Source organism: Mus pahari, chromosome 8 (assembly GCF_900095145.1).
Source record: "Mus pahari chromosome 8, PAHARI_EIJ_v1.1, whole genome shotgun sequence".
Lineage (NCBI taxonomy): Eukaryota > Metazoa > Chordata > Mammalia > Rodentia > Muridae > Mus > Mus pahari.
The window spans coordinates 31809850-31835691 of NC_034597.1; the positions used below are offsets into that span (position 1 = coordinate 31809850).

The following is a 25842-nucleotide window of genomic DNA, read 5'->3' on the forward strand; positions in this document are numbered from 1 at the left end:
GAAAGAAAGAAAGAAAGAAAGAAAGAAAGAAAGAAAGAAAGAAAGAAAGAAAGAAAGAAAGAAAGAGAAAGAGAAAGAGAAAGAGAAAGAGAAAGAGAAAGAAAAGAAAAGAAAAGAAAAGAAAAGAAAAGAAAAGAAAAGGAAAAGAAAAGAAAAGAAAAGAAAGAAAAAGAGAAACTGAGGTCTGTTTTTATGGAGTTGTCTCTCAAGCACTTATGATTTTTGTAGGACTCCATTCTTGGACTATGTTCTAACAACTGGATGGCATGGCATCGACACTGCCTGGCATGGTAAAGACATCGGGTAGCAAGGGAGAAACACAGCATTGCATTGCAAAGACACTATATAGCACTAGGGAGATGCTGAATAGCATGGAGGAGGGTACTGCTTGCAAATCAATAGCCTGAGGAGCTTTTCATCTGGAACAGAGGGCAGAGACACAGGCAATGAATGGAGACAACAGCCCTGCCTCTAGTCCACTTGCTGGTTCCAGATCAAGTTTCCTTAAAATCTTGAGATTCTGATCCATTACCTGAAAGAAATCCTCTTTTCCATAAGATATCTTCTTCACCAGTATGCCTGAGGACTTAGCCTGATATCTGAGTCTGGGTGAACAGAACACTGGAATCTCTTATCACAGAGACACATTGCATAAAATAAGTACTTACCACATGTGCACAGGATTAATTGCATGCTGTGCTGGGGAATTTTTTATTACATTCATTTCTATATCTGTACATGTTTATACATATGTGTAGGTCTGCATGATACAGAACATATGTGTGGGTCAGAGGCCAACTTGCAAGCGTCCCTTTCTGGAGATCAGACTGAGGTTCTCATGTTTGGTAACAAACACCTTTACCCACTGAGCCACTTCCTCTGCCCTGAGATGGTTGGGTTCATGAGGCTACATGGTTAGATATGGTGCCGTGACGCTTGTTATGTCATCTCAGTGTTACACTAAAGGATTTGTTAGTACTTACAATCAGTTGACTTTTAATAGAGCACCTGGGCCTCCATGATGTAGCAGACCTCATCCCATCAGCTATAAGCCTTGGGAAAGGAAGAGGAAAATCAAGGTTTCCCCAAGAAGACTGTAACCTAGAACTGCTGCCTGAGTTTCAGCATAGATGTTGTGAACCGATTTCTTAAAATAAAGTTGTAAATACATTTCCTTTCTAATGGTTCTGTATCTCTAGAGAATCCAGATTTAGAAATATGCTAACTAGCTGACCAGGAAATGACTGAATCATACCTTCTAGGCAGTAAGGAACCAGGAGACACCACAAGATACCGTGCATAGCTCACCCACTGTGTTCATGCACCACTCCTAAGGGTAAAAACATGTGTGGCTTTATAACATCTCTCAGAGAATCCTGCAGGTAGATGGCCCCACCAACAGGTGTGTTCCCTGAATGTAGGTGTCTTTTGTTCTAAGCTATCAATTTGATCTTCTATGAAAACAAAAATAACTTGATGAGGTGCAAAAGCAGTATTGTTAAGCTACTGCAAATCAATATCTTAATAGCATATTGGGTTTCATTGGGGCCATCTCGTTTCATCTTCTCCATGAGGTCAGGGCATATGCCCTATTGTCATCTTTGGTTGTCACAGGCACTTGAGTATCTTGCCTAGGCCAAATTAATATGTGGAAACAGTCACAGTTAGTGAGTGTGCAGAGCCAAAATTCAAAACAATCATTGAATGTCACTCTGACATAAATAATACAAAGTCCCAGGACAATGAAAACATCAGGTCAGTAGTATAGCTTATTTTACGTTGTTTTCCATACAGATTTCACAGTTGATTTTCCAGGCTCTCTCTAAGCTGTGATGATAATACAGTCCTCCAACCCAGCCCCTGCTCACAGACTATGTGGCCCGTTGAAGGGGAACGTCTCAGGACTTGCTACAGTTATCACTGCAGCATTCCAGCACCTCCAACCCTAACCCCTTATCTGGAATTTAAGGACTGAAACAACAGAGTCAGTATGTCAGTGAGAAGCTGGGGACCCTAATCTTTGTCCTGTTCCTTATTAGCACAGTACTCCCACTTAGGACAATGTCTGAGCACTAATCGTTTACTTTGACATAGGAGAGAGTTGCATATATTAAGAGACTAGATGAGCTAAGGCTTCAGTATCTCACATATTCTAAACATCAGAACTCAACTTTGGCAGCCGGAAAAGCAGCACACCGATGAAATAGGATAGAGATAAATGATCCCTGATACTTAAGGTAATTTTGAAGTGACATGGGAAGACTGATATGAAAACAAGCCCAAAGAAGTTAGACCTCAAAGTCTAATGTAAAGACCTATTTCCACATGGAAAACACCCCAGGAAGCATTGCAGATTCTTACATGAGGAAATAACTAGAAAGCAACAGTGTTCACTACCCAGAAAGACAGAGAAGGAAGCAGTCATCCGCAAGCTGCCAAGTCCTCAGAGCTGGAGCAGAGACCTGGGATCAGATTACAAGGTGATGTAATCAGCTGGTTGCCTTTCCCAGGAACTGTCCAGGCTGACCTCGGGGTTGGAGAAGGAAGCAGGAGGTGACCAGCACCAGAGTCTTTGACACAAAGAAAGAGAAAGTAAATCCAGGCAGCCCAGTCCAGCAGCAAGCACTGGGGCTCTGCAGAACAGCTTACACTTGAGCTCTGAGTCACCTCTCCAGATGCACTCTTTCTTTATCCTTCAGTCTCTGATTCTATCCCATGGACTGGTGCTACCGACATTCAGGGGGTGTATTCCTACCTCAAAAAGAAAAGAAAAGGAAAACAAACAAACAAACAAAACAAAACAAAACAAAAACAGAAACCTGTGAGACCCAGAGCAAGTGCTTTGCCCCCACCTGCCCCACATCTCTCTTAATATAATATTTTATTACTTCAGGAATTTCATATCATACACACTTATTTCCTAGTCCTTCCATGTCCACTTTCCACCCTTGTAACCTCCCCCAAATATATATATATATATATATATATATATATATATATATATATATATATACCCAACTTGTGTTATCTATATACTCACTGTAGCATGGTCAAACTTTCTCTTAAATAGAACTGAGTTGTTGTTCCCCTGCACCCCTGTCAGAAGCCAGCAACCGTGGAGAGCTAATGTCAGCATCCTTATCACACTTTTTAAAAGTTCTCTTCCATGGCTTCCTATTTAGGCTGCTATTTTTTTCTTTCCTGGGGTGGGTGGTAGTTGGGGTGGGGGTAGGTTTGTCTCTTAAATGAACATAAACCCCGTCAAGTTGACATTAAGATTAGCCACCACAATCAGTGAGATTGTGTACCTTTTTACATCTTCATTGTGATTTAAAGTAGTCCTTTATAAACTGCTTGTTTGGATATTTTCTTACTTTTTCTCTTAATTGTCTTTTCCTAATTGACTTGTGAAACTAGCCTGTATTTCCTGATTATTAATACTTCATCTGTTCTTTGTGTAATAAATCATCCCCCCCCCATGTATCTTCTGTTTTGTTCTTTTAAGGATCTTTATTATTGTGCGTGCAGATGCTTGCATGTATGTATGATCTCTGTGTGAGAGCAGTTGTGTGTGTGCCATAGCATGAACAACGGAGGAGAGAGGACCCCTTCTGGGAGCTTGATAAACATCTGACCATGTCTAGGAGCAGTCATAACTAGGATCATTCCAGGCCATAGGCTACTCCTACTATTCTCTGCAGATCACAGCAGTTCTCAGGGGAGTATGTCCCATGCCCATCATAAACGATGTCTTCATTTCACCCACATGAATGTTTATCAACATCCCAAAGAACAGAGGTCTTCTGGGAAGATTGAACTTCTTCCCATTTATCCTACACATTGAAAATAAACTCGCAAATCACACTAGGAGTGATGGCTTGAGAGACACAGAAAAAGGTTAAGATACAAGTATTCTAAGCTACACCTCTATCTCCCAGACTCTAACTGAGGTTGACCAAGCAGAAATGTCTTCCTCCCATATCACTAAATCAGGAAAGAACAGAGATGGGTGTAACCTGCTTCTTATGCTATGTGCCTACATGGTGATGACACTTTTTGAATCCCCCCCCATTACTGTTTAAAAATATATATATTTGTTACTCCCATTGTAAGGTGAATTCCAATGTTATTCCAGTAGGTGATAAAATCCAAGTGATGTGGTTCCATCCAGGCTATAAACATTTTTAAATTGCATCAACACAACCCAAGAGTAGAAGAACTGAGACAGTTATGCTCTTAAACACCTCAAGAATTTATCTCTAGCCCCAAGTAAGTGGGAGGGAACAAGATTCCCAACTTGAAGTTTTGGTGTCACCAAGAGAAACAAAGAGAAAGGGGGATTGCACAGATCCTGTGAATGTTAGAGTAGCTAGGTGAAATTTATCCTGAGTGTTAGAGTAGCTGGGTGAAATCTTGCAGAAGCATAGCTATGACACTATCCCAGAATCTCAAGGTGACAACACGACTTCCCACTGAACAACAAATGATCAACCACAACAACTGACTCTACTGAGTCACGGAACATGACAGCGGATGAGAAGACTTTCAATCTGTGGGGGCTCCTTCTGCTGCATCTGGATCAGGAGATGGCTATAAAGGAGTATCTCATAGTGAGAAGAACAATGTGTGTGCCTAATGTCCTCTGCTTTCCCTTACAATAGTGCTCTAAGCTGTCATTCCAGCCCATTTCTGTGGTCTCAGCTGTGTGTCTGAGAGTTGGGAAAGTTATAGAGTTTTGTGAACTAGAATGTTCTATGATCCCTGGGTTTACACACAGCTTCATCAAATATAACTCGAGAAAGTCCAAGGCACACTTTGCCCCAGCCTGCCATCAGAGTGTGGCCTGAACTCACAAATGGTGAAGTTGGGCCTACTAGAGACTGGGAAATTTTCCCAGTAAAGGAAGAAGCTCAATGAGGACAATGGCCAGAAGGAACGTAATACCATTTTAGGTTGAGCATACCTGAGCAATGTTGTACAGAGACACCCCAGAATATATCTCAACAGGGACACAGGAGATATGCCATGCAGAAAAAATTAGGAGAATGGAGACTGGGAAGGTATGTGCATGTGCAGAGAAGGAAAAGACCCAATGGATGGATGTTTCTACTTTGAGCCACCACATAGATGCTTTGCATGACACCTGGTTCCTGGTACTTGTGTCAACTGTGTACACTATAATCTTTCTGTTCAAACTTCCAAAGGCTAATAAATTCTTTGCAGTCCATCAATTGGGACAAGTCATTGAATGGGTGAATGGCTAGACAAGAGAACAAGTGACAGATTTTTTCCATTTAATTGGAATTCTAAGACCAGCAGGAATTATAAAGGAAAATCTGTTTTGAGACTATAGGTCAAAGCCATGGAATGTGTATTTGACTCCATCTCTCAGCATCTGGGTGGCCTTGGCTGTACTCTATCTGTTCTGTGAAGCTTGGCACTCCCACTTGCAGTAGAGTCATAGGTTCCTGCCTTCCAGACATGGGGCGCCTTCAGGTATGTGCCTCAATAAAGCTCTCACAGGTTGTAGGGCCTTCAAGATCCTTCATCACAATTCTAGAACAGGAATCAGGCACTATGTACTCTCACTCCTCCAGCAAAAAGCTTTTTGGCTCCTGGGACAGAGCCAGTTCCTCCCCTAGAACTCTCCAGAGTCAAGCCCAAGGTGTTCCCAGGGGTAGCAATGAAGCATGGAGCTAAAAATCTGAATGGGATTTTGGCCTAGGTTACATACATTCCTCAGCCAGTCCCCTCTCTTTTCTATTCTTTATAAATCACAAATGTAATTACTCAGAAAATAATCTTCTGCACCAAAACCCCAAATGAGTTTAATGTATAATTTATATATGAAAATGTAGATGTCAGTGTGTGATGAATCTCCACATAAATATTTTTGCAGTTAAATTTTTAGGCATCTGTCTTCTTCCCAAAGGAATTGCCAGACAGATGTGAGGCCTCAGGACTCAGGCTGAGTGGGGATGGAAAGCCTTGGTATGTGAACTGCCACAGCTTATAATTTGGTTGCCAGAACATAGAGCCCAGACTTTGAGCCAGCCACCTAAAGTCATGTCAGAGCTCTGTCACAACCTCTGGGTGTGTGTGTCGGGGGTAGAGGGGACACGTGCTCGGGGTGAGTGTTCTTGCTATTTCTTGCTAAGAACAGGTATTTAACATTGTCCCAGCTCTATGCTCAGTCTCAAGAAAGGAAAACACAGTGTAGTGTAACGTAAAGTTCCAGCAGTTTGGAGTCTACTGGGAGAGTCACACAAGGGAATGGTGAATAACAATGGCGGGGTAGCAAATGATGCACCTGGGTTTGGTCCTATGTGCCAGAAAGGTACATCAATGGCATCCCCCAAGACTCCAGGGTCAGGGGTGACAGATAAAACAAAAGAACATCACCAACAATAAGAAAAACATGCAAATGACCAGGGTGAGAGTGGACATGATGAGGTGGTACCATCATGCCTGAAGAATGTATTGGGGCAGACCAACGTGAAGGTTAGGTTGGAAGGCAGAAGCCAGGCCACCAACAGGCCTGCACTGCATATGGCCTGGGTTGAACCCTTTGAATAGATCAAAGCTACACTTTGTTTGATGAGTAGATGGAGACAAGTGAGGGAGGTTCACAGAGGCAAAAAGGAAAGCAAGTAGATTCATGCTGCAAAGTATAGAATTGGGCTATGTATTTTACTAAAAAAAAAAAAAAAAAATAGCCCTTACATTTTAAGAGACTAGAACTTTTGCTGAACTTTACAGCCAGACTTAGTAACATACCTTGAGGTCACTTAAGACTTTTAAGATCACTATCCTACTGAGTACTCAATGTGTTCGTTTAATCTGCCTTTAAGAGGACGATACAACAACCAACCTTAATTGCTTTGAATTTCCCATGTATTCAACTTTTACAACCTAAGATAATGCATAGCTGTAATATTAATCCACCTGGCATTAGTGAACTGCACCAAGTTTTAGCCTTTGAATCTCTGAATAGATGGATCATAGGGCATTCGGTCGACGAAAGCAGCAGTATAGGGAATACGGGTGACTCAAGAACCAGGAGGCAAGTGCCATACAAGGCAGCTCCCACGCACCTCACTCAAGAGTGATGCGTAGGTTTTGGTACCTGTGTTATAATCATCAGTTTCTGAAAGAGCAAATATAGGTTGAAACCAATCTTATAAAATGAATATCACCAAAAATGGTGAAAGCCACATATAAATGTTGATTGGTAAATAGCAATGTTTGTAATACTATTTGTTATCTGGGTCAGTTAGGGTCAGTGACTTAATCTCTTGTAACACTTTGTTACAGATTTCTGTGAAGAACCCATTATTCCTTTCCCCATGTGATGCTTTCTGTAGTTTTTCAATAAAAGAGGACGAACTCTTTGTTAGGGATAGACACATCCACAGAGAGACAGGGACAAACAGATTCACAAGACAGCCTTCAGGCAGGCACATAATCAGACTCATACAACAGACAGAGGGCAATGGAAGATGTGGGGATATAGAAGATTCAAATCTGGGCTCACTCTTGATTAAATGACACCAGGAGAAAATGCTTCATTAATCTCTGTACTTAATGTATGCAGCACCAGCACATTATTGGTGACTCTGCATTTACTTTATTGTAATGTTTCAAAGGGACCATAAAGTGTGTACAACATACACAAAAGCTACTCTCCGTAGCAGAATCTTGAATGTACAAGGTGCCTTAGCACACCTGATGCTGGCTAGAGGTCCCAAGTAGGTCTGTTAGCACCAGTACATGGCCTTAACTGACAAGTGACTTTGAATATAAAGTACCTGAAAGACAGGTTGGGTCTTTGCTTCTTGCCTAAAGTTGCTATTGCCATTTGGAGATGATGACTCATTGTGCGAGGAAATTTCCTGGCATCCGTCTGACAGATGTGCAGTGGGACTATAAACACAACCCACAGCATCCTCTCACATGAAGACGTACACACTGTGGGCAGTGATACTGAGTACAGACCTAAGCTGAGAGCCAGAGTCTATATGCCAGGGAGGAAGGACCTAGTCATCTCCCATGTACTCTGACTAGAACTGTTAGTGAGGGTGGAGAATATGCCCTTGGTCTGGACATATACCTTAGTGGTAGAGTACACAAAGCCTCAGACTCAATTCCCAGAATCAGGAAAAGAAAGAAGACAATGTTCTCTATTATTCACCATGCAATTGTCAAGCATCAGATTCCACGGTCCCTTCTTTGAATCGAGGGCTTATACAAGGCAAAGGAAGCCAACATTTCCCCAGCCCGTCTGAGTCCTGCATAGTCCCTGCCACATTCTTCTATAATCCTGGTTGGAAGCCCAAGCTAGTATGACTAAAGGCCCCAGCACAAGGTTTCCAAATCCCCAGTCTTTATCACACTAGTGCCCATATGAAAGGAGAACCCAGCCTTGACTCGTTGACTTTTTCATTATTAGTGAAGATTTGGTGACCCCAAGTCACATACCTCTCTTGACCTTTGCCGGCCTCAGGCCCTCTGCCTGAGCCAGGGCATCCCATGCCTCCCGTTCCCTCCAACGCCGAAGCTGCTCCTCTCGCATCTTATAGAAGAGGATGTGCTTTTGCACATCACTGAGCTCAGCCAGCAGCTCTGGGTCGATGTACATGTCTTGCAGGATCTGCTGCAGCATGATGCTGTAGGGGACACACACAGTGTCCCAGGCAGCCAGTCAGAACTCCAAGGCTAGGCAGATCCCTGGGCCAGGCCAATGCCTCCAGCCAATTCTGCCCTAGTTCCTCACTTTGGAGCCACTCCAGATGTCCTTTCCTTGAACAGCATCTTTTTCCTGTCTCAGCTCCCAGTCAGTGATGAATTCATATCAGCCAGGACAGCATTATTCACCCAAGCAGCAAGAACCAAGGAGCTCTGAGGGGAAGCAGAGGCAGAGGGCTAACTAGTCCTGGCTTCCTATTAAGATCACTTATCATTAGATCACCGCATTTCAGCAGTGTCTTGTGTTGTGGCTTCACCTGGGTTTCTGCGACAATAAGGGTCCAAACATCTGCTCAGACCCAAAGCCACCTGGGTCGGTAGGTGTCGAGTGATCTGTTAGTGGAAGGTAACAATGACACCAGCTGTATCAGTGACACTGGCCTGGCCAGCTGAGAACTGATCCCTCCCCTGCAGATAAGAGGGGGTGGGGAAGAAGTTGTTTTGCCTACTAATTCCATGTCTTTTGAGCCAATGTCAAACAGAGGCCTATGAAACTTTCCAAAGCTTCTGGGACCCTGGATGCCACACTGTATCTGCTTCACCATGAACAACCTTCCTCATTTCAGGGCACCTGGAAGACCGTGGTATTATTTTTTTTAAAGTGCCTTGGGAAGGAAATGTCTTCCTTCCTATCTGTTTTGGATTCAAGGTGGCGAACAAAATGGAATCAGTAGAAGAAAAGTAGGGGTTATTACCTTACCACGGTGTTCACGGTCATAAAGATGACATCATTTCCTCTTTCCCTAGAGCAGACTTTTAAACTCTGCGTGTGCTTAAAGACAGGCCTCTCCAGGAGGCCATTTGGGAGGTTGTTGTTGATATCTTTGTTGTCCAAGTCCTTTACCACAAAGCAGACTTGCTGGTGTGCTTTAATACAAACGTCCAGGCTTCTGCTTTGAGGAAGCCAAAGCCGCTGGCTTGGAGGGTGGGTAGGAGCTGCTACTGCTGACCTGAGTGAGGCTCCTTCTCTAATAAGCTTGCTTGCAGAGCTGTTCATAGCTGCCTCTGTATCCAGACAGGAAAGTCCAGGAAGGTAGTGCACGCCTCGGGCTATGCAGCCAGTAAGCTGCTGCACCAGCGCTCCACCCAGGTTTCAAATTGGACGTCCTCTTAGAGCTGCAACCCTATCCGGAGAAAACAGGCAGGATCTGGCCCTGTGGGCAGGTTGGATTGGTGGTATTAGTGTCTCTCTCCACTTCCCTAAGGATGGAAGAAGGATCCCGCAACCAAGAGGCATGGGAGCCTGAATCTGTCTCTCTCTCTGCAAGACTGACACAAAAGTAAGCAGAACTAAGCGGTGTCTCTCCAGTTAAGCCCACAGGGTCAAAAAGGAATGTGGCAGCCAGACATCCTCCTCTCAGGCCAGTCCCTTTGTGCTGGGTATGGCTCAGAGCGGAAAGCCTCCACATGGGAACTCCTACTGAGCCTGAACTGGGGCTTTTGACCAGGATCCTTCCCACCTTTCAGAACTTCTACTGACTGCCCCCCCCCCCCCCCCCGTTAGAGCTCTGGCTCCCCTCAGTGCCCGGCCAGCCATTCCTCCCCAGCCTACCCCCTTGCCTCTGATTTGGTTATTTTTTGTCTTTCTTCCTGTGTGTGAGGAAGGGGAAACCTCAATCTACGAATTGTCTCAGTCAGGCAAGTCTGAGAGCTTATTGCTGATTGCTGTGGGAGGACTCGGCCCACTGTGTCACAGGCTGGCAGGCCCGATCTGTGGAAGAAAGGTAGTGGCAAGCACGAGGAAGAAAACCAAGAAGCAGTCTTCCTGATGGTTTCTGCTCCGGTCCCTGCCCTGGCTTTCCTTGGTGATACAGCGTTTGCTATAAAATGAAATAAACCATTTCCTCTCTCAAACCGGTTTTGGTCGGCATTTTATCCCAAACAATAGGAAAGCAAATTGGGATACTGGTGAACCAAAGGCAAGAAGGACATCTAGCCTCTTCCTGTGTCGCCAGATTCTTAAAAGAACAGAATAGAAGGCAGAGAGAACACTATTAAAAGCAGAGGAGTCGGCCAGCTGCACAGGGTTCCAGTCCTTTAAAGGTAGGGGCCTCCTGGGATTTGTAAAAGAAAGGAGGAATGACTTGGTGGTGCTACTGAGGCTCTGTTTGCGGGGAAGGAGTGCTCCCTAGCAATCCCAGGTCAGTGGGGCAGGAGGCCAATTGACACCAAATCCGTGGACCTGACCCAGCCACGGACTGTGTCAGATTTCTGGGACACTAAGGGGGCGGTTCCGCCACTCTGGGCGCCGTGGGTGCCCTCATCCGCGTGTTCCCGAGGCCGCGTCTGGCTTGGCGCGCCCCCTGCCGGCCGCACTGGACCACAATCCTAGCAACGCACGCCAGGTGCAGCAGAACTGGAACCCAGCAGCATCTTCAGACAGGTTATATTTTGGTTTTATTTTTTCATTGGCCGAAGTGGTCCCTGTTGCAAACTGACGCCGTTCCTTGCCGGACAAGTCTGTTGTGCAAGTTTCTGGAAACCACCTGGATGTCCCTAATCTGGGAAACATTATTCTTGTCACGAAGAACGGTGATGACATCAGTTGTCTGGAGGAGGGGAAAACACCCAGGACAGATAAGAGTGAAAAGGCAAAAAAAAAAAAAAAAAGCCGAGGGATATGTCCATAGTGTGATTTGTTTTAAAAATGTGTTGGACCCCTGGGAAGTAGACTTGGGAGAGGGCAGAAATGATGAGAGAAATTATGTTTGATTATTTCTGTGTAAGCAAAGAGAAGCATACAGAAAATTACACACCTAATTGGTTTCTTCTTAGAGAATAGGGTTGACTACTATACAATAAGTTAGATAGTCTTACATAACACATACGATTAAAGCCAAATGTACTTCAAAATTCCTAAAATGTGCTCTACAAACACCACACCCGGAAGCCAGCCTACATGAGGCTCACTACTAGAAAGAACCCTGGAGGCAAAGCCAGACTTCCCTACCCCGGGGAAGTCAGGAGGACACCTGGGTTCCTGAGATGGAGAAAAGCTTTAAGAGTTTCTGAGAGAGGCCGGGCGTGGTGCCGCACGCCTTTAATCCCAGCACTCAGGAGGCAGAGAAATTTCTGAGTTCGAGGCCAGCCTGGTCTACAGAGTGAGTTCCAGGACAGCCAGGGCTATACAGAGAAACCCTGTCTCGAAAAAAAAAAAAAAAAAGTTTCTGAGAGGAAGTGTTAAAGAGAAGACAGTAAGAAGTTTGCAGGGATATGCCCCTCCATACCCCCTTAGATGTATGTACCTCATACTGGCCTAGAACTAAGCTATGTAGTTGAGGGGGTCCTTGAACATCTGACCCTTTCCAAGTACTGAATTTACCAGCATGTGCCACCACACTCAGTTTTATGAAACTTGTGTCGGGGCTTAAGCACACCTCCAACTCTGCTTTTAAAACAAGTCAATGCATGTTATTTTCCTGAGCAAAACCCAGTTACTAACGTCTAAACCCAAGTCCTCACAGGGTCCGCAAGATCCCCAGTGATCTGCAAGGATGGTCCCTCCCACCAGTCTCACTGACTGCAGCCTGCTGGCCTCACCCTGGGCCAATCACTACCTGACTACTCAGTGCACACATCAAGCACCACATCCCTAGTGCCTCAATACTGGCTTCTCAGTCTACCCGGGACCCACTTGGCTCCTTAGCAAATCCCAATCTTGGTTCATAGGAATCCTCTTCTTTCGCCGTGCTGGAACTCAAACCCAGGTCTTTACGAGCATGGGCTCTAGTATGGATCTCCGTTCTCAGACTAGCTCAGTTTGTTCACTGCCCTGCACTCATGACTCTTCCCACTCGCTTCCTCTGCTCTGTGTTTTTCCTTAGCATTTAACTTTGTAAACCACTACTTTACTTATTGATTTGTTGCTGTATTTTTGTCTGTCTCCCTGCTAGATAATAAGCAACCACCAGCAGGTGTTTTCGTCTGCTTCACAGTGTAGACGGAACACTGCTGGGTAGTCCTAGATAAACATCCATAGAGAAGAAGGAAAGGCTGGGGAGGCACTTCTGCTGTGATTTCTTAACATGCACAAAATCCTGGGCTTGATACTCAGCATCATGTAAACCAGGAATGTGTGCTGCACACTTTTAATCTCAGAACGTGAGCAGAGATGGTAGGAAAACCAAGAGTTCAGAGTCATAGCTTTTGGCAGGTTTGAGAATGGCCTGAACTACATGAGACCCTGACTCAAAACAAGGAGGCAGGGAGATGAGGAGATAACTTCTTAGGTAGAATTGACCAGAGTTTGAGCAAATGCTGTGGAGTCCAGTTGCTGGATACTTGGACCCTGGAGTCAAGGGAAGATGGATGAATGGCCTTGCCATAAGCTACTTGCCCTGGCTTCTCAGACATCCCTGAAGATATGTCCCCATCAAGGCAATGATGGCTAGAGGACTCCATCATCCTAGCCACAGGCAAGCCCATGTGAACAACTGAAAGGCCAGTGGCAGGACAGTCCTGCTTACATACTTCCCACCAGCCCTGATACAATGGCACTGAGGAAGCTGCTCCCAAGGGCCACTTCAGATCTCGGTTGTACAGTCCCAGAGCTCTGTGACAGACATCCGCAATTTCTATCCCACTGCCACTAAACATAGTAACAGTAACAAAACAGAAACATGACAGGTAACAGGGCACATGACTATAATCCCAGCACTCGGGAGGCTCAAGTGGAGGACCAAAAGCTTTAGTCCAGCCTAGGTTATATAAAAGACCTCATCTCCACTGGGGGGAGGCAGGAAAAGCATCTATGTCCCTACACCTGTATATGTGCAGTCAATACTTAGAACATCCTTCGTGAAAAGCAGATCCTTCCTACATAGGAACCATGCATAAAACACAAACCACTGGGAACAACTTTAACCTGTGGGGGGTGGATAAGCAAAGTAGACATCTTCGATGATAGGCTATCTACCTACATTTAAGGTGGCCTAGGTATGTGCCACATTCACCATCAGCATTGTTGGTATCAGGAACCGTCTTTGCAGATCGGCTCCAAACCCAGTGATGTTACCCATAGGCGACAGGGACCTGTGCATCTGTTGCCACGGCAATTGTGTACCTTCCCAGAGTCCACTTCCCACCTTTACCTGCGAGTGGTTCCCTCACAGCCTAAATAAAAGGCAGACCCTTCCTGAACCTTCGCCCCTCTTTCTTCTCTTTTCCTGTTTATCTCTGTCACCCCCTTTGCCCCTGCCCCCCCCCATACACACAATAAACCTCTGCCACATGGAACTGCATTGGCCTGGTGTGGTCTGTCCGGAAGCCATCCGCAATTCCAACACAAGCATGACCCAGTACTGGCCTGGAGAGATGCAACAGTCAGTGAAGTGTTTGCTTTGTAAACATGAGGACCTGAGTTTTTCACTCCAGAATTCCCAGTATTTAAAAAAAAAAAAAAAAAAAAGGAGATGTGGTGACAGATACACCTGTAATTCCAATATTCCAATTCTGGGGAGACAGAGACAAGCAGACCCTTGAGGGTGACCAGCCAGCCTAGCTGATTTGGTAAGGTCCAGGCCGTGGAACACTACCTTGAAAACAAAAAGTATGTTGGAAGTAGTGAAGTTGATGGCTCAGTGTATAAAAGCTTTGTCCCCAGCCCTGACAAACTTAGTTCAATCCCCATATGATAGAAGGAGAGCCAACCCCCAAAGTTCACACACAAATTTTGTAGTGTGCATGTGCTATACAGAGAGAGAGAGAGAGAGAGAGAGAGAGAGAGAGAGAGAGAGAGAGAGAGAGAGAGAGAGAGAGAGAGAAAGAAAGAAAGAAAGAAAGAAAGAAAGAAAGAAAGAAAGAAAGAAAGAAAGAAAGAAAGAAAGAAAGAAAGAAAGAGAAGCTCGAAGCTCAAGGCTGAAAGCTGAAAGCTGACTAGCATAGCCCAAGGCCTCCCAGGCAGTCCTTCTGTAACTTAGTTTCCTCCACTGTATGCAAGTAAGCTGTCAAGTCACTCATTAACTGGATGGAGATGGTGAGTATGAGGAAGCGGGGCACAGTGACCTTGTGAACTTGGATCTTCTAATGCACTCTGAAGGGCCTGGCTCCTTGATATGCTAAATCAAAATAATCAGGCACAGCTGAGCTGACCAGCTTTCTCAACTGAGCAAACCCCCGCATTGTTCTCTTGTGTGCTGAATGGGCTTGTGACTCTGGTTCAGGTCCATCCACAAACATTAGGAAAAGTGGACTGGGTTTTTGTTCAGTTGTTTTTTGGTGTTGGTGGTTTGTTTGCTAGTTACCATCTGTGGCTGATGGCCTTCAAAATTCCTTGCAGAGCAAGAAACTCTATGGAGTAGGAAAGAGTAGCTTGTTGCAGTGACTGCCTCCCTAAATTACTATCTCCCTCTATTCTTCCCTACATAGGAAGCCTGTAAACTACTTTTTCCTTAAGCAGGAATCAGACCTAGGCAACCAATGTGTTCCGACCCCAGCTGTCCACCACAGCTGGAATTTGGAGACCCAACTATCTTTCCATGGGTTCCGTAGAAAAGGTCAGGAGATGACACAAAGAACCAGGAACTTGGGCCTTTCCTGGTGCCGTCTCTCACAGGAAATCCTCCTAGACCCTTGAACTCAGTCATCCAACACTCCCTTGCTGGATGTAGGTTCTACTGGAGATAAGCAGTAATTCAGTCCCTTTTCGTTTGCCTCATGGGTGATCCTTTATGCCGGCACCAGTTTATGGACTAGGAAGCCCAGGGTCCTTGATGTAGAAGACCCTGAAGGTGAATGTCCTGAATGGTGAAAAACGAGCCTAACTCCGCTCTGGTCCACACTCTGTTCCTAACCAGCAACAAAGATGTAGGAGGTGGAGCCACAGAACAGAAGGAGCCCCTCTGAGAGGTGGCAGAGCAGAGCACTCACAAGCCACCCCTCCAAAGCCACCGGAACCTATGAAAACAGTCAGAAGGAAACTAACCTTTTCCAAATCCACTCAGGTTTTGGAGGTGTTTAGTGGTGAATCTTCTCACTCAAATCACGCATGACAGCTTCCAAACTTCTGTATCAGTCACCTGAAACCCGAGCTCCACCAGAGTATGACTCCATAAACCTGGTGGACCATCAAATCTGTATTTTTTTACAAAGCTGTAGTATTTGGACTTGTACAAGTTGTAGTGTGATACTGAAGCTACTAGTGTGGGGATCACGTTGTGAGCATCACAGTCTTATTCCCAGTGTTGAAATTATAGCACTTCTTCCCCCTTTGCCAAGGACAGGATTCTCACTTTCTGACCTTTATTTACTTTATGTAGTGCCAACATCTCCCTCCAATACCCGCTGATGCCCTTTGATCTCTGACTGTGTCCTATGAGTGCCACCAAGAGGGAGGCAGAAGAGTCCTTGGAGAGGAAATCCTGGCTGTAAATTGGGCTGATTTATACAACACTTCCCGGCTTCATGGCATTCACAAGTTCTGTAATCTGAATCCACTTCCTCTCATATAAAATGAAGAAAGTCAAGTTAGTGCCCTCCTCCATCTGTCCCCTCAAAACTCAGGGACAACCATGGAAGACAGACAGAAAGACTGTGAGAGCCAGTCACATATGTAGCAGAGGATGGCCTTGTGGGATATAAATGAGAGGAGAGGCCCTTGGCCCTGTAAAGGCTCAATGCCCCAGTGTAGGGGAATGCCAGGACAAGGAAGCAGGAGTGGGTGGGTTAGTAAGCAGGGGGAGGGGAGATGGGATGGGGGGGTTGGAGTGGAAATGCAGAAAGGGGATAGAATGTGAAATGTAAATAAAGAAAATTTCTAATAAAAAAAGAAGAGAAGAGAAGAGAAGAGAAGAGAAGAGAAGAGAAGAGAAGAGAAGAGAAGAGAAGAGAAGAGAAGAGAAGAGAAGAGCTGTGAGAGCCAGAGGTCAGGAAGGAGCAGAGAGAAAAATGGTGTCTTCTGGACATGACTGGACCATTGTGAACTTAGCAGTGGTTGCCTGTACAAGACCTACAGAAAACCAAGCCAATCAACACTGTAGCATAGTGGGAGGAGCTCACAAGCGCCACCCCTTACTTAGCACTAGTCACAGCTAATGGCCTCTTTCCTCCAGGGTCAGCTTTCATTGAGGGTTTCACTCCTGCTAGATTGATTACACTCCACTGGAGTGACCCCACTCGTGAGAACATGAGCAGCACAAAGTGGACTTGGTGGGTTAAAGAGAAGTTGGGGAATCTGGGAGGAGTGGGGGAGGATATGACTAAAACACATTATATAAAAGTATCAAAGAATAAAACATACTTTAAAATACATGTCTTTGCTAGTTCTAAGAATTACGCTGCAGGGAAGGAAGAGGATTCACCAGCCAGGCTGGGAACCCCTACCTCTGAGATTCTTTGAATATTCACTACAGATTCTATACTGTTCCACCAAAGTCCTCAAGTGTTGACAGCTTAAAGAAACCTCAAAATGCAGCTGTGTTCAAAAAGAGCTTCTACCATGGATGATGCAAAGAGTCTTCTGCAGAAATGGCGCAGAAGGATCAGCGGAGAAGATGTTCAAGCGTTCTGATGGGCAGAGTGAAGCATTAGTATATCTGGGGGTAACTTTCAGACCAGGTGGCTTGACAACTATAGGAGAAGCACTTCCTTTCCAGAGTCCAACTGATATAATTCTCACTCCTGGATTTGGCTAGATAGAGCTAGGAAGAAATCTGGAATAAACAAAGTGTCTGGTTGTCACCAATGAAAACCTGTGTCTTTCAAGACATACCCTAACAGCTGAGTCTGAATCTAGACTGCTATTCCCTTGAGGTATTTTATAACTATGCTGCAGAGTTAATGTAGACTTATTCTGTGGATAGAAGTTGCCTATAGCACACCCAAATGGGATTCAGCAGATCCTTTTGTATTGAAAATCCATTCTGGCATAGCTTTCCTCCACGTGGACTGATGCTTCCTTGTGATTTCTCCTTTGAATTGGTTGTTAACCTTTCCACCTCCCTCAACCAATGAACTAAAATTCTAAAAAAAATCTTCATATGTGCTTATTTATATTTATGAGTCCTTAAAAAGAAATGTCCTTTACAGAGTGCATAAGAACGATTATTGCCTCTTGGATGAAATCAGGAACTTGGGCTTTTCCTGGTGCCATTTCCAACAGGAAATCCTCCCAGACTCCCCTCAGTACATGAAACACAAAAACCATCACCTGTTGATTTCTATGGCCCTAGACAGGGGTCCATGCTTTCTCACACACCTTCAGGGACCAGGGACAAGGTGCTAGGTCCCTTCGAGAGGCCACTAAAATACTTCCATATGGCCCACAGCTGTGCTGATTTTATGCCATAAACACAAATCTAAAAGGAGATACCATCACAATGATTCACTCTGCTGAAAGGTGATGACTGTTTAGGCCTACGGGGAAAATGCATAAACTTATTACCCAGGCATCTCTGCAAGGGCAGAAGGCCAGCGTGGCTAGTCAAGGAGGGTGCAGAGGAGATGGAGGAGGAGGAGGAGGAGGCAGGCCCAGCAATGAAGCTGAGCTGGAGTCACAAGGGGGGAGACTGCACATTCCCATTGCTTCTAGGAAAACAGAATCACAACTGGTACATATGACCTGACTTTTCCTGACTCCCAAGTTTTCCCCTCCATTTTCATCCCCGATTGATTTTCTTGGTGCCCAGGAAAGCCATCCATGCTCTGGTTTCACAGTGAGCCTCAGTATTCATGGAAGGTGGGAAGGGCATGCTGTCCAAGGGAGGCGAGGAGCATGTCACCTCCTGGGAACACCAGCACTTCTCAGGGCGTATTTCCCTGCCAGAAGTGGAACAAGATTGGGGGGGGGGGGTCTTCCAACTATATAGCCATGATGACCAGGTTCACCACAGCTACACCAACATTGCAGCTCTTTCTTCTACTCTGAGCTCCTGTGGGCTTCTTATTCATCCTAGGCTCCAACACCCACCCCCGCCAATAGTTTTGAGAATTCAAAAGCAACTTCTTTAGTTGTGTAGGCTTCTGACAGGATCCATACTCCAGGAAGATGAGTGGCCCACCCACCCACCCACTACTCTTTTTTTTTTTTTGGTTTTCGAGACAGGGTTTCTCTGTGTAGTCCTGGCTGTCCTGGAACTAACTCTGCAGACCAGGCTGGCCTCGAACTCATAAATCCGCATGCCTCTGCCTCCCAAGTGCTGGGATTAAAGGCATTCGCCACCACTGCCCAGTCATTCACTACTGTTATCACCTCAAACTCTGTGTGACATTCATCATGGGCAGCTCAGCGGGTGGGGATGTATCTTCAGATAAACATCCCTCTGTTAAATGTCAAACACGTCACCACAAGGAAAAGGGCTAGCATTCCCATTATCAACAAGAAATGTGGCAGCTGGGGGCATTCATCCACACACCAGCAGTAATCAATGACCTGGCCTGTCACAGCCAACCCCTACGACCCACTAAACATGTGCACAACTTCCTGGAGAATTCCCTTTAGGGGAAACAAACAAACATCTCAACCCTCTTAAGTGACTAAGTGACCTGGATAAGAAGCTCTGCAGTTTCTGTTTGTTCCCTTTGTGCATGACTCAGGTACAACAGGGTCACATCCTTGTGTGTGACTGAGCATGTGGGCATGGCGCACCACGTACATGAAGGTCCGAGGACAACCTCTGGTGTTGGTCCTCCACTTCCACCTTGAGAGGGGGTCTCTTTGTTCTTCTTCTACTGAATAGGCCAGACTAGCTGACTCCCAAGCCTCCTGGGATTTCCCTGTCTACACCTTGCCTGACTGGGTAGGGACAGCGGGGTTGCAGACATTCATGCAAATGCAGGTCCCTTTACCCAAAAAGTCCCTTTACACACAGCACCATCTCCCCAGCCCATACTGCGGAGTTTTCTGGGTTTTGTTTTGAAATCTGTGTGTTTATTTATTAAATAAACACCGTAAGAGCAAAGCCCACAGGAGGATACGGGGAAGCTCGTCCGGCAGCGTTCCCAGCATCCTACAGGGTCATTTCCTAACATGTGCGTGAAGCAGAAGGAGCAGACATGGAGGCAGGATGCCCTATCATGGAGGCTAGAGGCAGTCTCAAGTGGAGCCCCCCTCCCCACCCCTCACCCCAGTCTCTGATGATGAAGACACTGGCAGACAGCGAAAAGGAAACCAGATCCTGCTGGCCTCACTGAGCCACTTGGATCACAGCAACCCTGAAACTCGCACTGCCTCTGGACTTTCCAGTTTCAGGAGCCAAAACTCTCCACTCATTGTTCAGGTTGGGTTAATAGGGTTTTCTATTACCTGGAACAGCAAACATAATCCTCTGGAGAGCAACATCCACTTACCTGTGTGGCTTGGCCAAGTGAGCATACCTGATCAATACATTACATAAAAGAACTACAGAAGGCTGCCAAAAATAATAATAATAATAATAATTCTGGAAGGATCCTTAACAGTAGTTGTCTTCGGGTAACAGAAAACATACTTTTCACTTTGTACCATTTAGATAGCTTCTACTTATGTTAAAAAGGATGAAACTTAAAAGTTTGAGGTGACAAAAAGGATGTTCCAAGGTGATAATTTAGTGTGGTAGTCATTAAGCTATGTTTTTGAAGCCCCTGCTGGGATATGAGGCACAGAATATAGAAGAAAGCCAAGTGAAGAAATAATTCTCAGAGCTCTGTAGGGAGTGGCTGTGTCCTTGCACTCCAAAACGAGCATCCCCCACAGGCATCCCTTAACAATCTCCTAAAGCTTTCCCAGGATTTTGCCTCTTTTTTAAAAAAAGATCTATTTATTATGTACATATGGGTAATTTGCTTGCCTCTGTAATTGTACAATGTGTATGTGCATAGTGTCTACAGATCCCAAAAGAGGGTGGAGTCACAAGCGGTTGTGAGCTACCCTGTGTGTGCTGGGAGCCAAACCCCTCCTCTGGAAGAGCAACAAACGCTCTTAGTTCCTAAGCCATTTGTCTTGCCCCCTATCCCATTTAAAATGCTCATAATTGACATTTTCCAGAGGGTCCCTGGAGACACCAAAAGTAACTGACCAAAGGGAGAGCCCTTTTATGTTGCTTTGAGGATGATGGACACTTTTACACGCTACATAAGTAAGCTCAGCTCAAAAGGTTTGCCACCACCACCCACCCTGGTATGTTCAACACAAGCACCTCAACTAAGATCACAATGGGGAGGTGGGTATTCCCAAAGTTCTAGGTTAACCAAGTGGTACCCAAGATTCTCAAGGACACAGAAACGTAATACTGGAACAAAAGTCCAGCCATGGTCATGCACATTCTTTATCCAGCTCTTGTCAGAGCTGAGGAAGTTAAATCAATTCTGGCATGTCTGAAGCTATGAGCCAGGAAGCAATCAAGTGGTCCCTCATGCAGACGACACTGAGGCTTCCTCCCTCTGCAGAGGAGCCCTCTAACAGTAGCAGCCTACGTGCTGCCTCAGAGGCCTCCAAAGTGTCTCTTAAGAGAAGGAGGTGTCTGATCCTGCACTGTTCAGCATAGAAAACCCATCCAAAAGCTTACATGTGACTGACAACTCTGGCCTTTCCCAACAACTGTGCTTTGGAAAAACAAGTACTTCACACAGATCAGAGAGTAGTTTGCTGACTGAGCACAGTACCACCTGAACTTAGGTCTTAGAAAAATGAACCCACTGCCCATTGCCAAAGCTGCAAGCCAGAGCGGTGTCCCTTCTCATTGTGGGTAGCTTTCCCATCAAGTACCCAATCCAGCTAGAGAAAGGAATCTACAATCCACCTCTGCCAGACGGCTGCAGTCCTCCATAGCACCAGGAGCTTCTGAACACCCTCAGGGAACGGGGCTGTACCTGGGCTAGTCACTGGGCAGAAGCTACACTGAGGGGATGCAAGGGTGGTAGGGAGTTATCTTTCTCTGAAATTTATGCTGTAGTCATGACTATGGCTTTCTTGGAACTGCTCTGTGAACCGAATAGTTTATTAACTTATGTACCCTGAGCACTTCCTCCATTCCTGGAAGATTTTGTGTCTAACGATTTGTCATGTTAGTTAGGTACGAACACTGTGCCTGGCTTCTTGGGGAGTGATGTATGTAGTTTTTCTGCCTGACTCAGGGCCTTGCAGACCTGCTGAATAGGGCAGGAACAACCAAGGCATGAGGACACATAAGAGAGTCTGAAGCAGTGTGCCTACACCTTAGAACCAGGGATGTTGGGGAGGGTAGTTCAACATTAGGTGCCACTGTGGTCAAGAGGGTTTAACAACTGGCCATGTAGAGAATGAAAGGTGGGACAGAGGAAGGTCCAGTAACCCAAGTCAGAAACTGCCTGGGGAAAGGAAGGCAGAGTTGGAGAGGACAAAAGAAGGGCAACAGCCTCGGAGCCTCAAGTCGGAGGGGAGAATGTGCAGGGATCCCACACTGGCTCCTCAACCTAAGAGGACAGAGAGGACGGGTGCTCAGGGTTCGCCAGGAAATGTTTCAGATGCCGTTCCCCTCATCTTCCACTTCTGTTCATTTAGCCAAAGAAGATCACTGAAGTGGCCTCCTCGTTTTAAAAATTAACTGGGAAACAAACCCAACCCTGGAAGCCACGAATCCTAAACAGGGATGTGTGACACAGGGCAAGACTCCAAATGGGCCCGTCTGCAAGTCCGCAGGAACAGTAAGAGCTGCCCGAAGCCATTGCTGTAAACACACCAGCAGAGTCTCTATACACCACAGCCTCCAGCAGGGCCAATGACCGTCCATCCGTCCACCCCACCTACTATAGATCACCAGCAAGTCCACAGCTCGTGCATGTAACAGTGTCCTGTCTGGAACCATGAACTTTTGCCTGGATGGGCAGTACTGCCAAGGCTAGACCAAAATTAACTGAGAATAATCCTTCCTTGAGTCCTGGAGAGGAAAGTGACCAATGCTTACAGCCAAGAATGGCAAAGCTGTAAGCCACCTAGTTTCAACTGCAGGGAGAATGTGGAGGATTCATGGGATCTGTCAGAATGTGCAAACGATGGCTTGCCTTAACCACTGGGTTCCTGTATACCAGTCACACCTGACTCAGTGGCTCAATTTATCACCAAAATGCTTAATGCTTTTTTTGTTTGTTTTAATAGTGATTGCAAACCAGAAAGGAAAAAAAAAAGACCCAAACAACAGCATTAATATAAAGATATATTCCATAAAAGAGTTTGGCAGGTCAAAGAGAAGCTGCACACTTCCTAAAAACACAAGCATTCTTCTTCCTCTAGTCTATAGAGAATTATTTAAAAAATTATAACATCATCATCATCATGAACACACACCCACCAGTATCACCAGTATACACCACACTAGAATGTACACTTCGGTAAGTAACTGAAGGCAGCACTCAATCCCTGAACCGTAAGGACAGATACAAGTTATAAAGTAGCATTAGAGAGTAGCCCAGCCCAAGGTGGACAGACACCAGCATGCCTCGGAGTATCCAGTACGTAAGACAGACATCATTTTCAAGAACAGCCTCAGAACAGTGCTGACAGTGAACACGGCATGTGGGTGGGGGAGTCACCATGGAAGTTGGAGATAAGATGCACTGAGCTTCCACACAGCACCTGCTGTCTGTGCTTGCCAGGGCCTGGCTGCAGGAGCGTTGTCCTCCAGGGACAGCACACTTTGGGCCACTAGCTGTATGTGGTCGTGAGAGGAACCCAGCTTCCAGCTAGCAATCAGGAGCTGGGGCTCCCTGGAGGGCAGTGGGGAGGGAGAAAGAGTCAATCAGGATTCATGTTCTGGTGGCCATTTCAGTAGCACCAAGACCAGAAGCCAAGCAGGGGTGGGTGGAGGGAATGTGAACCAGAGGGAGCAGCTGTCACAGCTGGTTCTTAAGACACTCGGGGAACTGAAAAGGACAGCTCGGTCCCAGACACTGGGTAAGGCTGCTGAGAAAAGAATGCCAGACAGAAGAGGCTATGAAGATATGGTGAAGGAACACTCTTACCCCTATAAATAAACTATTTACACACTCTAAGAACAGGAGAGCTGGCCCTCAGCAGGGCTTAATGCTATGGAGAAACGAGGCTATTCTACCCTGGGAGAGCAGAGTAGGCTTGGAAGGCAGTGGTGATGTGCTCCCCAAGACCGGTTATGGCTGGCTCAGGCATAATTCACTTGGACATGGCTGAGGATTCTGCAAACCCCTGGCATGTTTGCACCACCATGAACCCTGTTGGCACGAGGGTACCACTAGACCATTTATCCCTCCTCATCCTTCTTGATCAGATGGAGCCAGGAGCCTTGTCCTCAATGCTGGTCCCATACTGATGCTATACCCACAGAAGATACTAGCTGAGCATGGAACTAAGCCTTACTGAGGAGGTAGAGGCCTGCAGATGCTCTTGGGATCCATAAGGGCCATCAAGTCTTTCCTGCTGCCATGGAGCCATCTGTCCTCAGAGTTACTACTCCACATAAAAACATTCTCTGTCTCTGGGCAAGCCCCTTCAGAGATGCCACATCAAGTGTGGGCAGATGAGAAGGGGCCTTGGTCTTCAGCACCAGCAAGAAGAAACTGAGAGGTCATATCACACTGATGCCGAAGACTGGGGTCTGGTTGTGGGTGGCTAATGTCGACTTCTGCTGCTGCTGCTGCTGGACAGTGAAAGGCTTGACCTCTGTATGTGGCTCAATTCGATTTGCTGCATCTGCTTCTCAGAAGTGATGGCCTGCCTTCACTGCCTCGATGTCTGAGATCAGGGTCCTCGCCAGGAAGATGCCAAAGATCTGAAACCAAAGCCAAAAATCAGTGGTTCAAAATGAAGGCAGGGAGCAGAGGTGAGCAGGTGGAGACTGCCTGCGTGGACTCCCTCCCCTCCCCTACCAGGTCAAGGGCAAGGTGGGAGCAAAGCTTAAGCAAACCGCAAAGAAGACCCACCCCATGGAAAATGAACCCTGGGGTAAGCTGCTGCGTCCCTCAAGTATGGAAGAGGTCGGAACAAGCATCACAGAGTGAAACAGATGCTCGCCCTGCCCCCAGGGAGTAAAAATGCCACATACCAGGCGGGACCCACATACTTGAGCTCTAGGTCAAACTGTAAACTATTCAGAACCAGTCATCCTGTCGGCCCAATTCCCAAGAGAGTAATTCCCGGCCGTGGCCCTGATATCTGCAGACATATCCTGACCTTAGCAGACAGGCACGTCATGAGGGAAGGGTGCGGTTTTTCTGTCTACATAGACAACCATAAACATGGTAAGCTCTGGTGTGCTTGTCTGTCTCCCCAGCCCTTAAGCTCCAGGCTTCATAACTGAGCCCAGTTTCACTTCACAAACACAATTCTTTCCTTTCCCACAAGCTTTTCTCTGGTGTTCTGTAGTCATTTAATATAATGACAGAGTGAATAAAGAAATATGGTGTGGCTGCACCCAGGTCCAGCTCTTCAGGGCAGAAATGCCTAGCATGTACTCGCCACAAAAGCGCAGCCTTCACTGTGCCATAAGATGCTCAAAAGGAGGCAGTGCCTCGTACACATGAGCCCTAAGAAAAGTGACAGTTTCTCTGATAGAACAACTCTTGACTTTTTCTAGATTTTCCTGTGGGCACCAGCCACTCCAATCACCCCTGGGCCAGGGACAAGGAAGTTCTGGGATAACTGCCCCAGTTAATAGTAAGAGACACCTCCTACTCTATAGATCCTTGACACCTCCTTAATTCCTGCTACTTCCACCTGCCAAAAGGGAGGGACCTCCAAGTGGGCCAGTTCCTGGTCATGCACTCCAATCCCCTGACTACAACACAGGCAATATCATATAAAGATGTGGGCCCTAAAGAGAGGGACACAGCTGTCCCATCTGTCTGCCCTAAAAGGGTCTCCCTTCAGGTAGCAGACTGTGGGGACATAGGAGCCACAACATATCCTAGACACAGCCTCCAACAACATGTACAGGTGCCACCACACTGTGTGCGCATGTGTGTATGTGGGGATGCCTGTCCCGGTACACATCCCACTCTTACTACCTCATGTGTTATGTGTACACACACACACACACACACACACACACACACACACACACACTGTGTTATGCACCTGACCTTGGACATTCTATTTCCTAGTCCAGATTTCTTTCTTTTTTTATTATTATTAGTTTCTTTATTTACATTTCAAATGCTATCCCAAAAGTTCCCTAT

The 25842-nt window shown here is 46.0% G+C and overlaps 2 protein-coding genes across 5 annotated transcripts in view; both read right to left on the bottom strand.

The window, feature by feature from the left end:
* The window catches only part of Sh2d4b (SH2 domain containing 4B), a 91765-nt gene extending 67647 nt beyond the window's left edge, over positions 1-24118 (bottom strand). Inside the window, exons 1-2 of one of the 4 annotated variants that reach the window (XM_029541462.1) lie at positions 17891-17992; positions 8479-8666 (exon numbers count right to left, since the gene is read on the bottom strand). In XM_029541462.1, the coding sequence (XP_029397322.1) occupies positions 8479-8662 (184 nt within the window). In that variant the 5' untranslated portion in view covers positions 8663-8666; positions 17891-17992. Of the gene's footprint in view, positions 1-8478; positions 9021-17890; positions 17993-24025 lie in introns of those variants that run through there. The other 3 variants (XM_021203944.2, XM_029541463.1, XM_029541464.1) reach the window with 3 other exon arrangements.
* Positions 22745-25842, bottom strand: part of Tspan14 (tetraspanin 14) — a 60542-nt gene continuing 57444 nt past the window's right edge. The window contains exon 9 of the mRNA XM_021203200.2: positions 22745-24437. Coding sequence (XP_021058859.1) covers positions 24366-24437 — 72 coding nt within the window. The 3' untranslated portion in view covers positions 22745-24365. The remainder of the gene's footprint in view (positions 24438-25842) is intronic.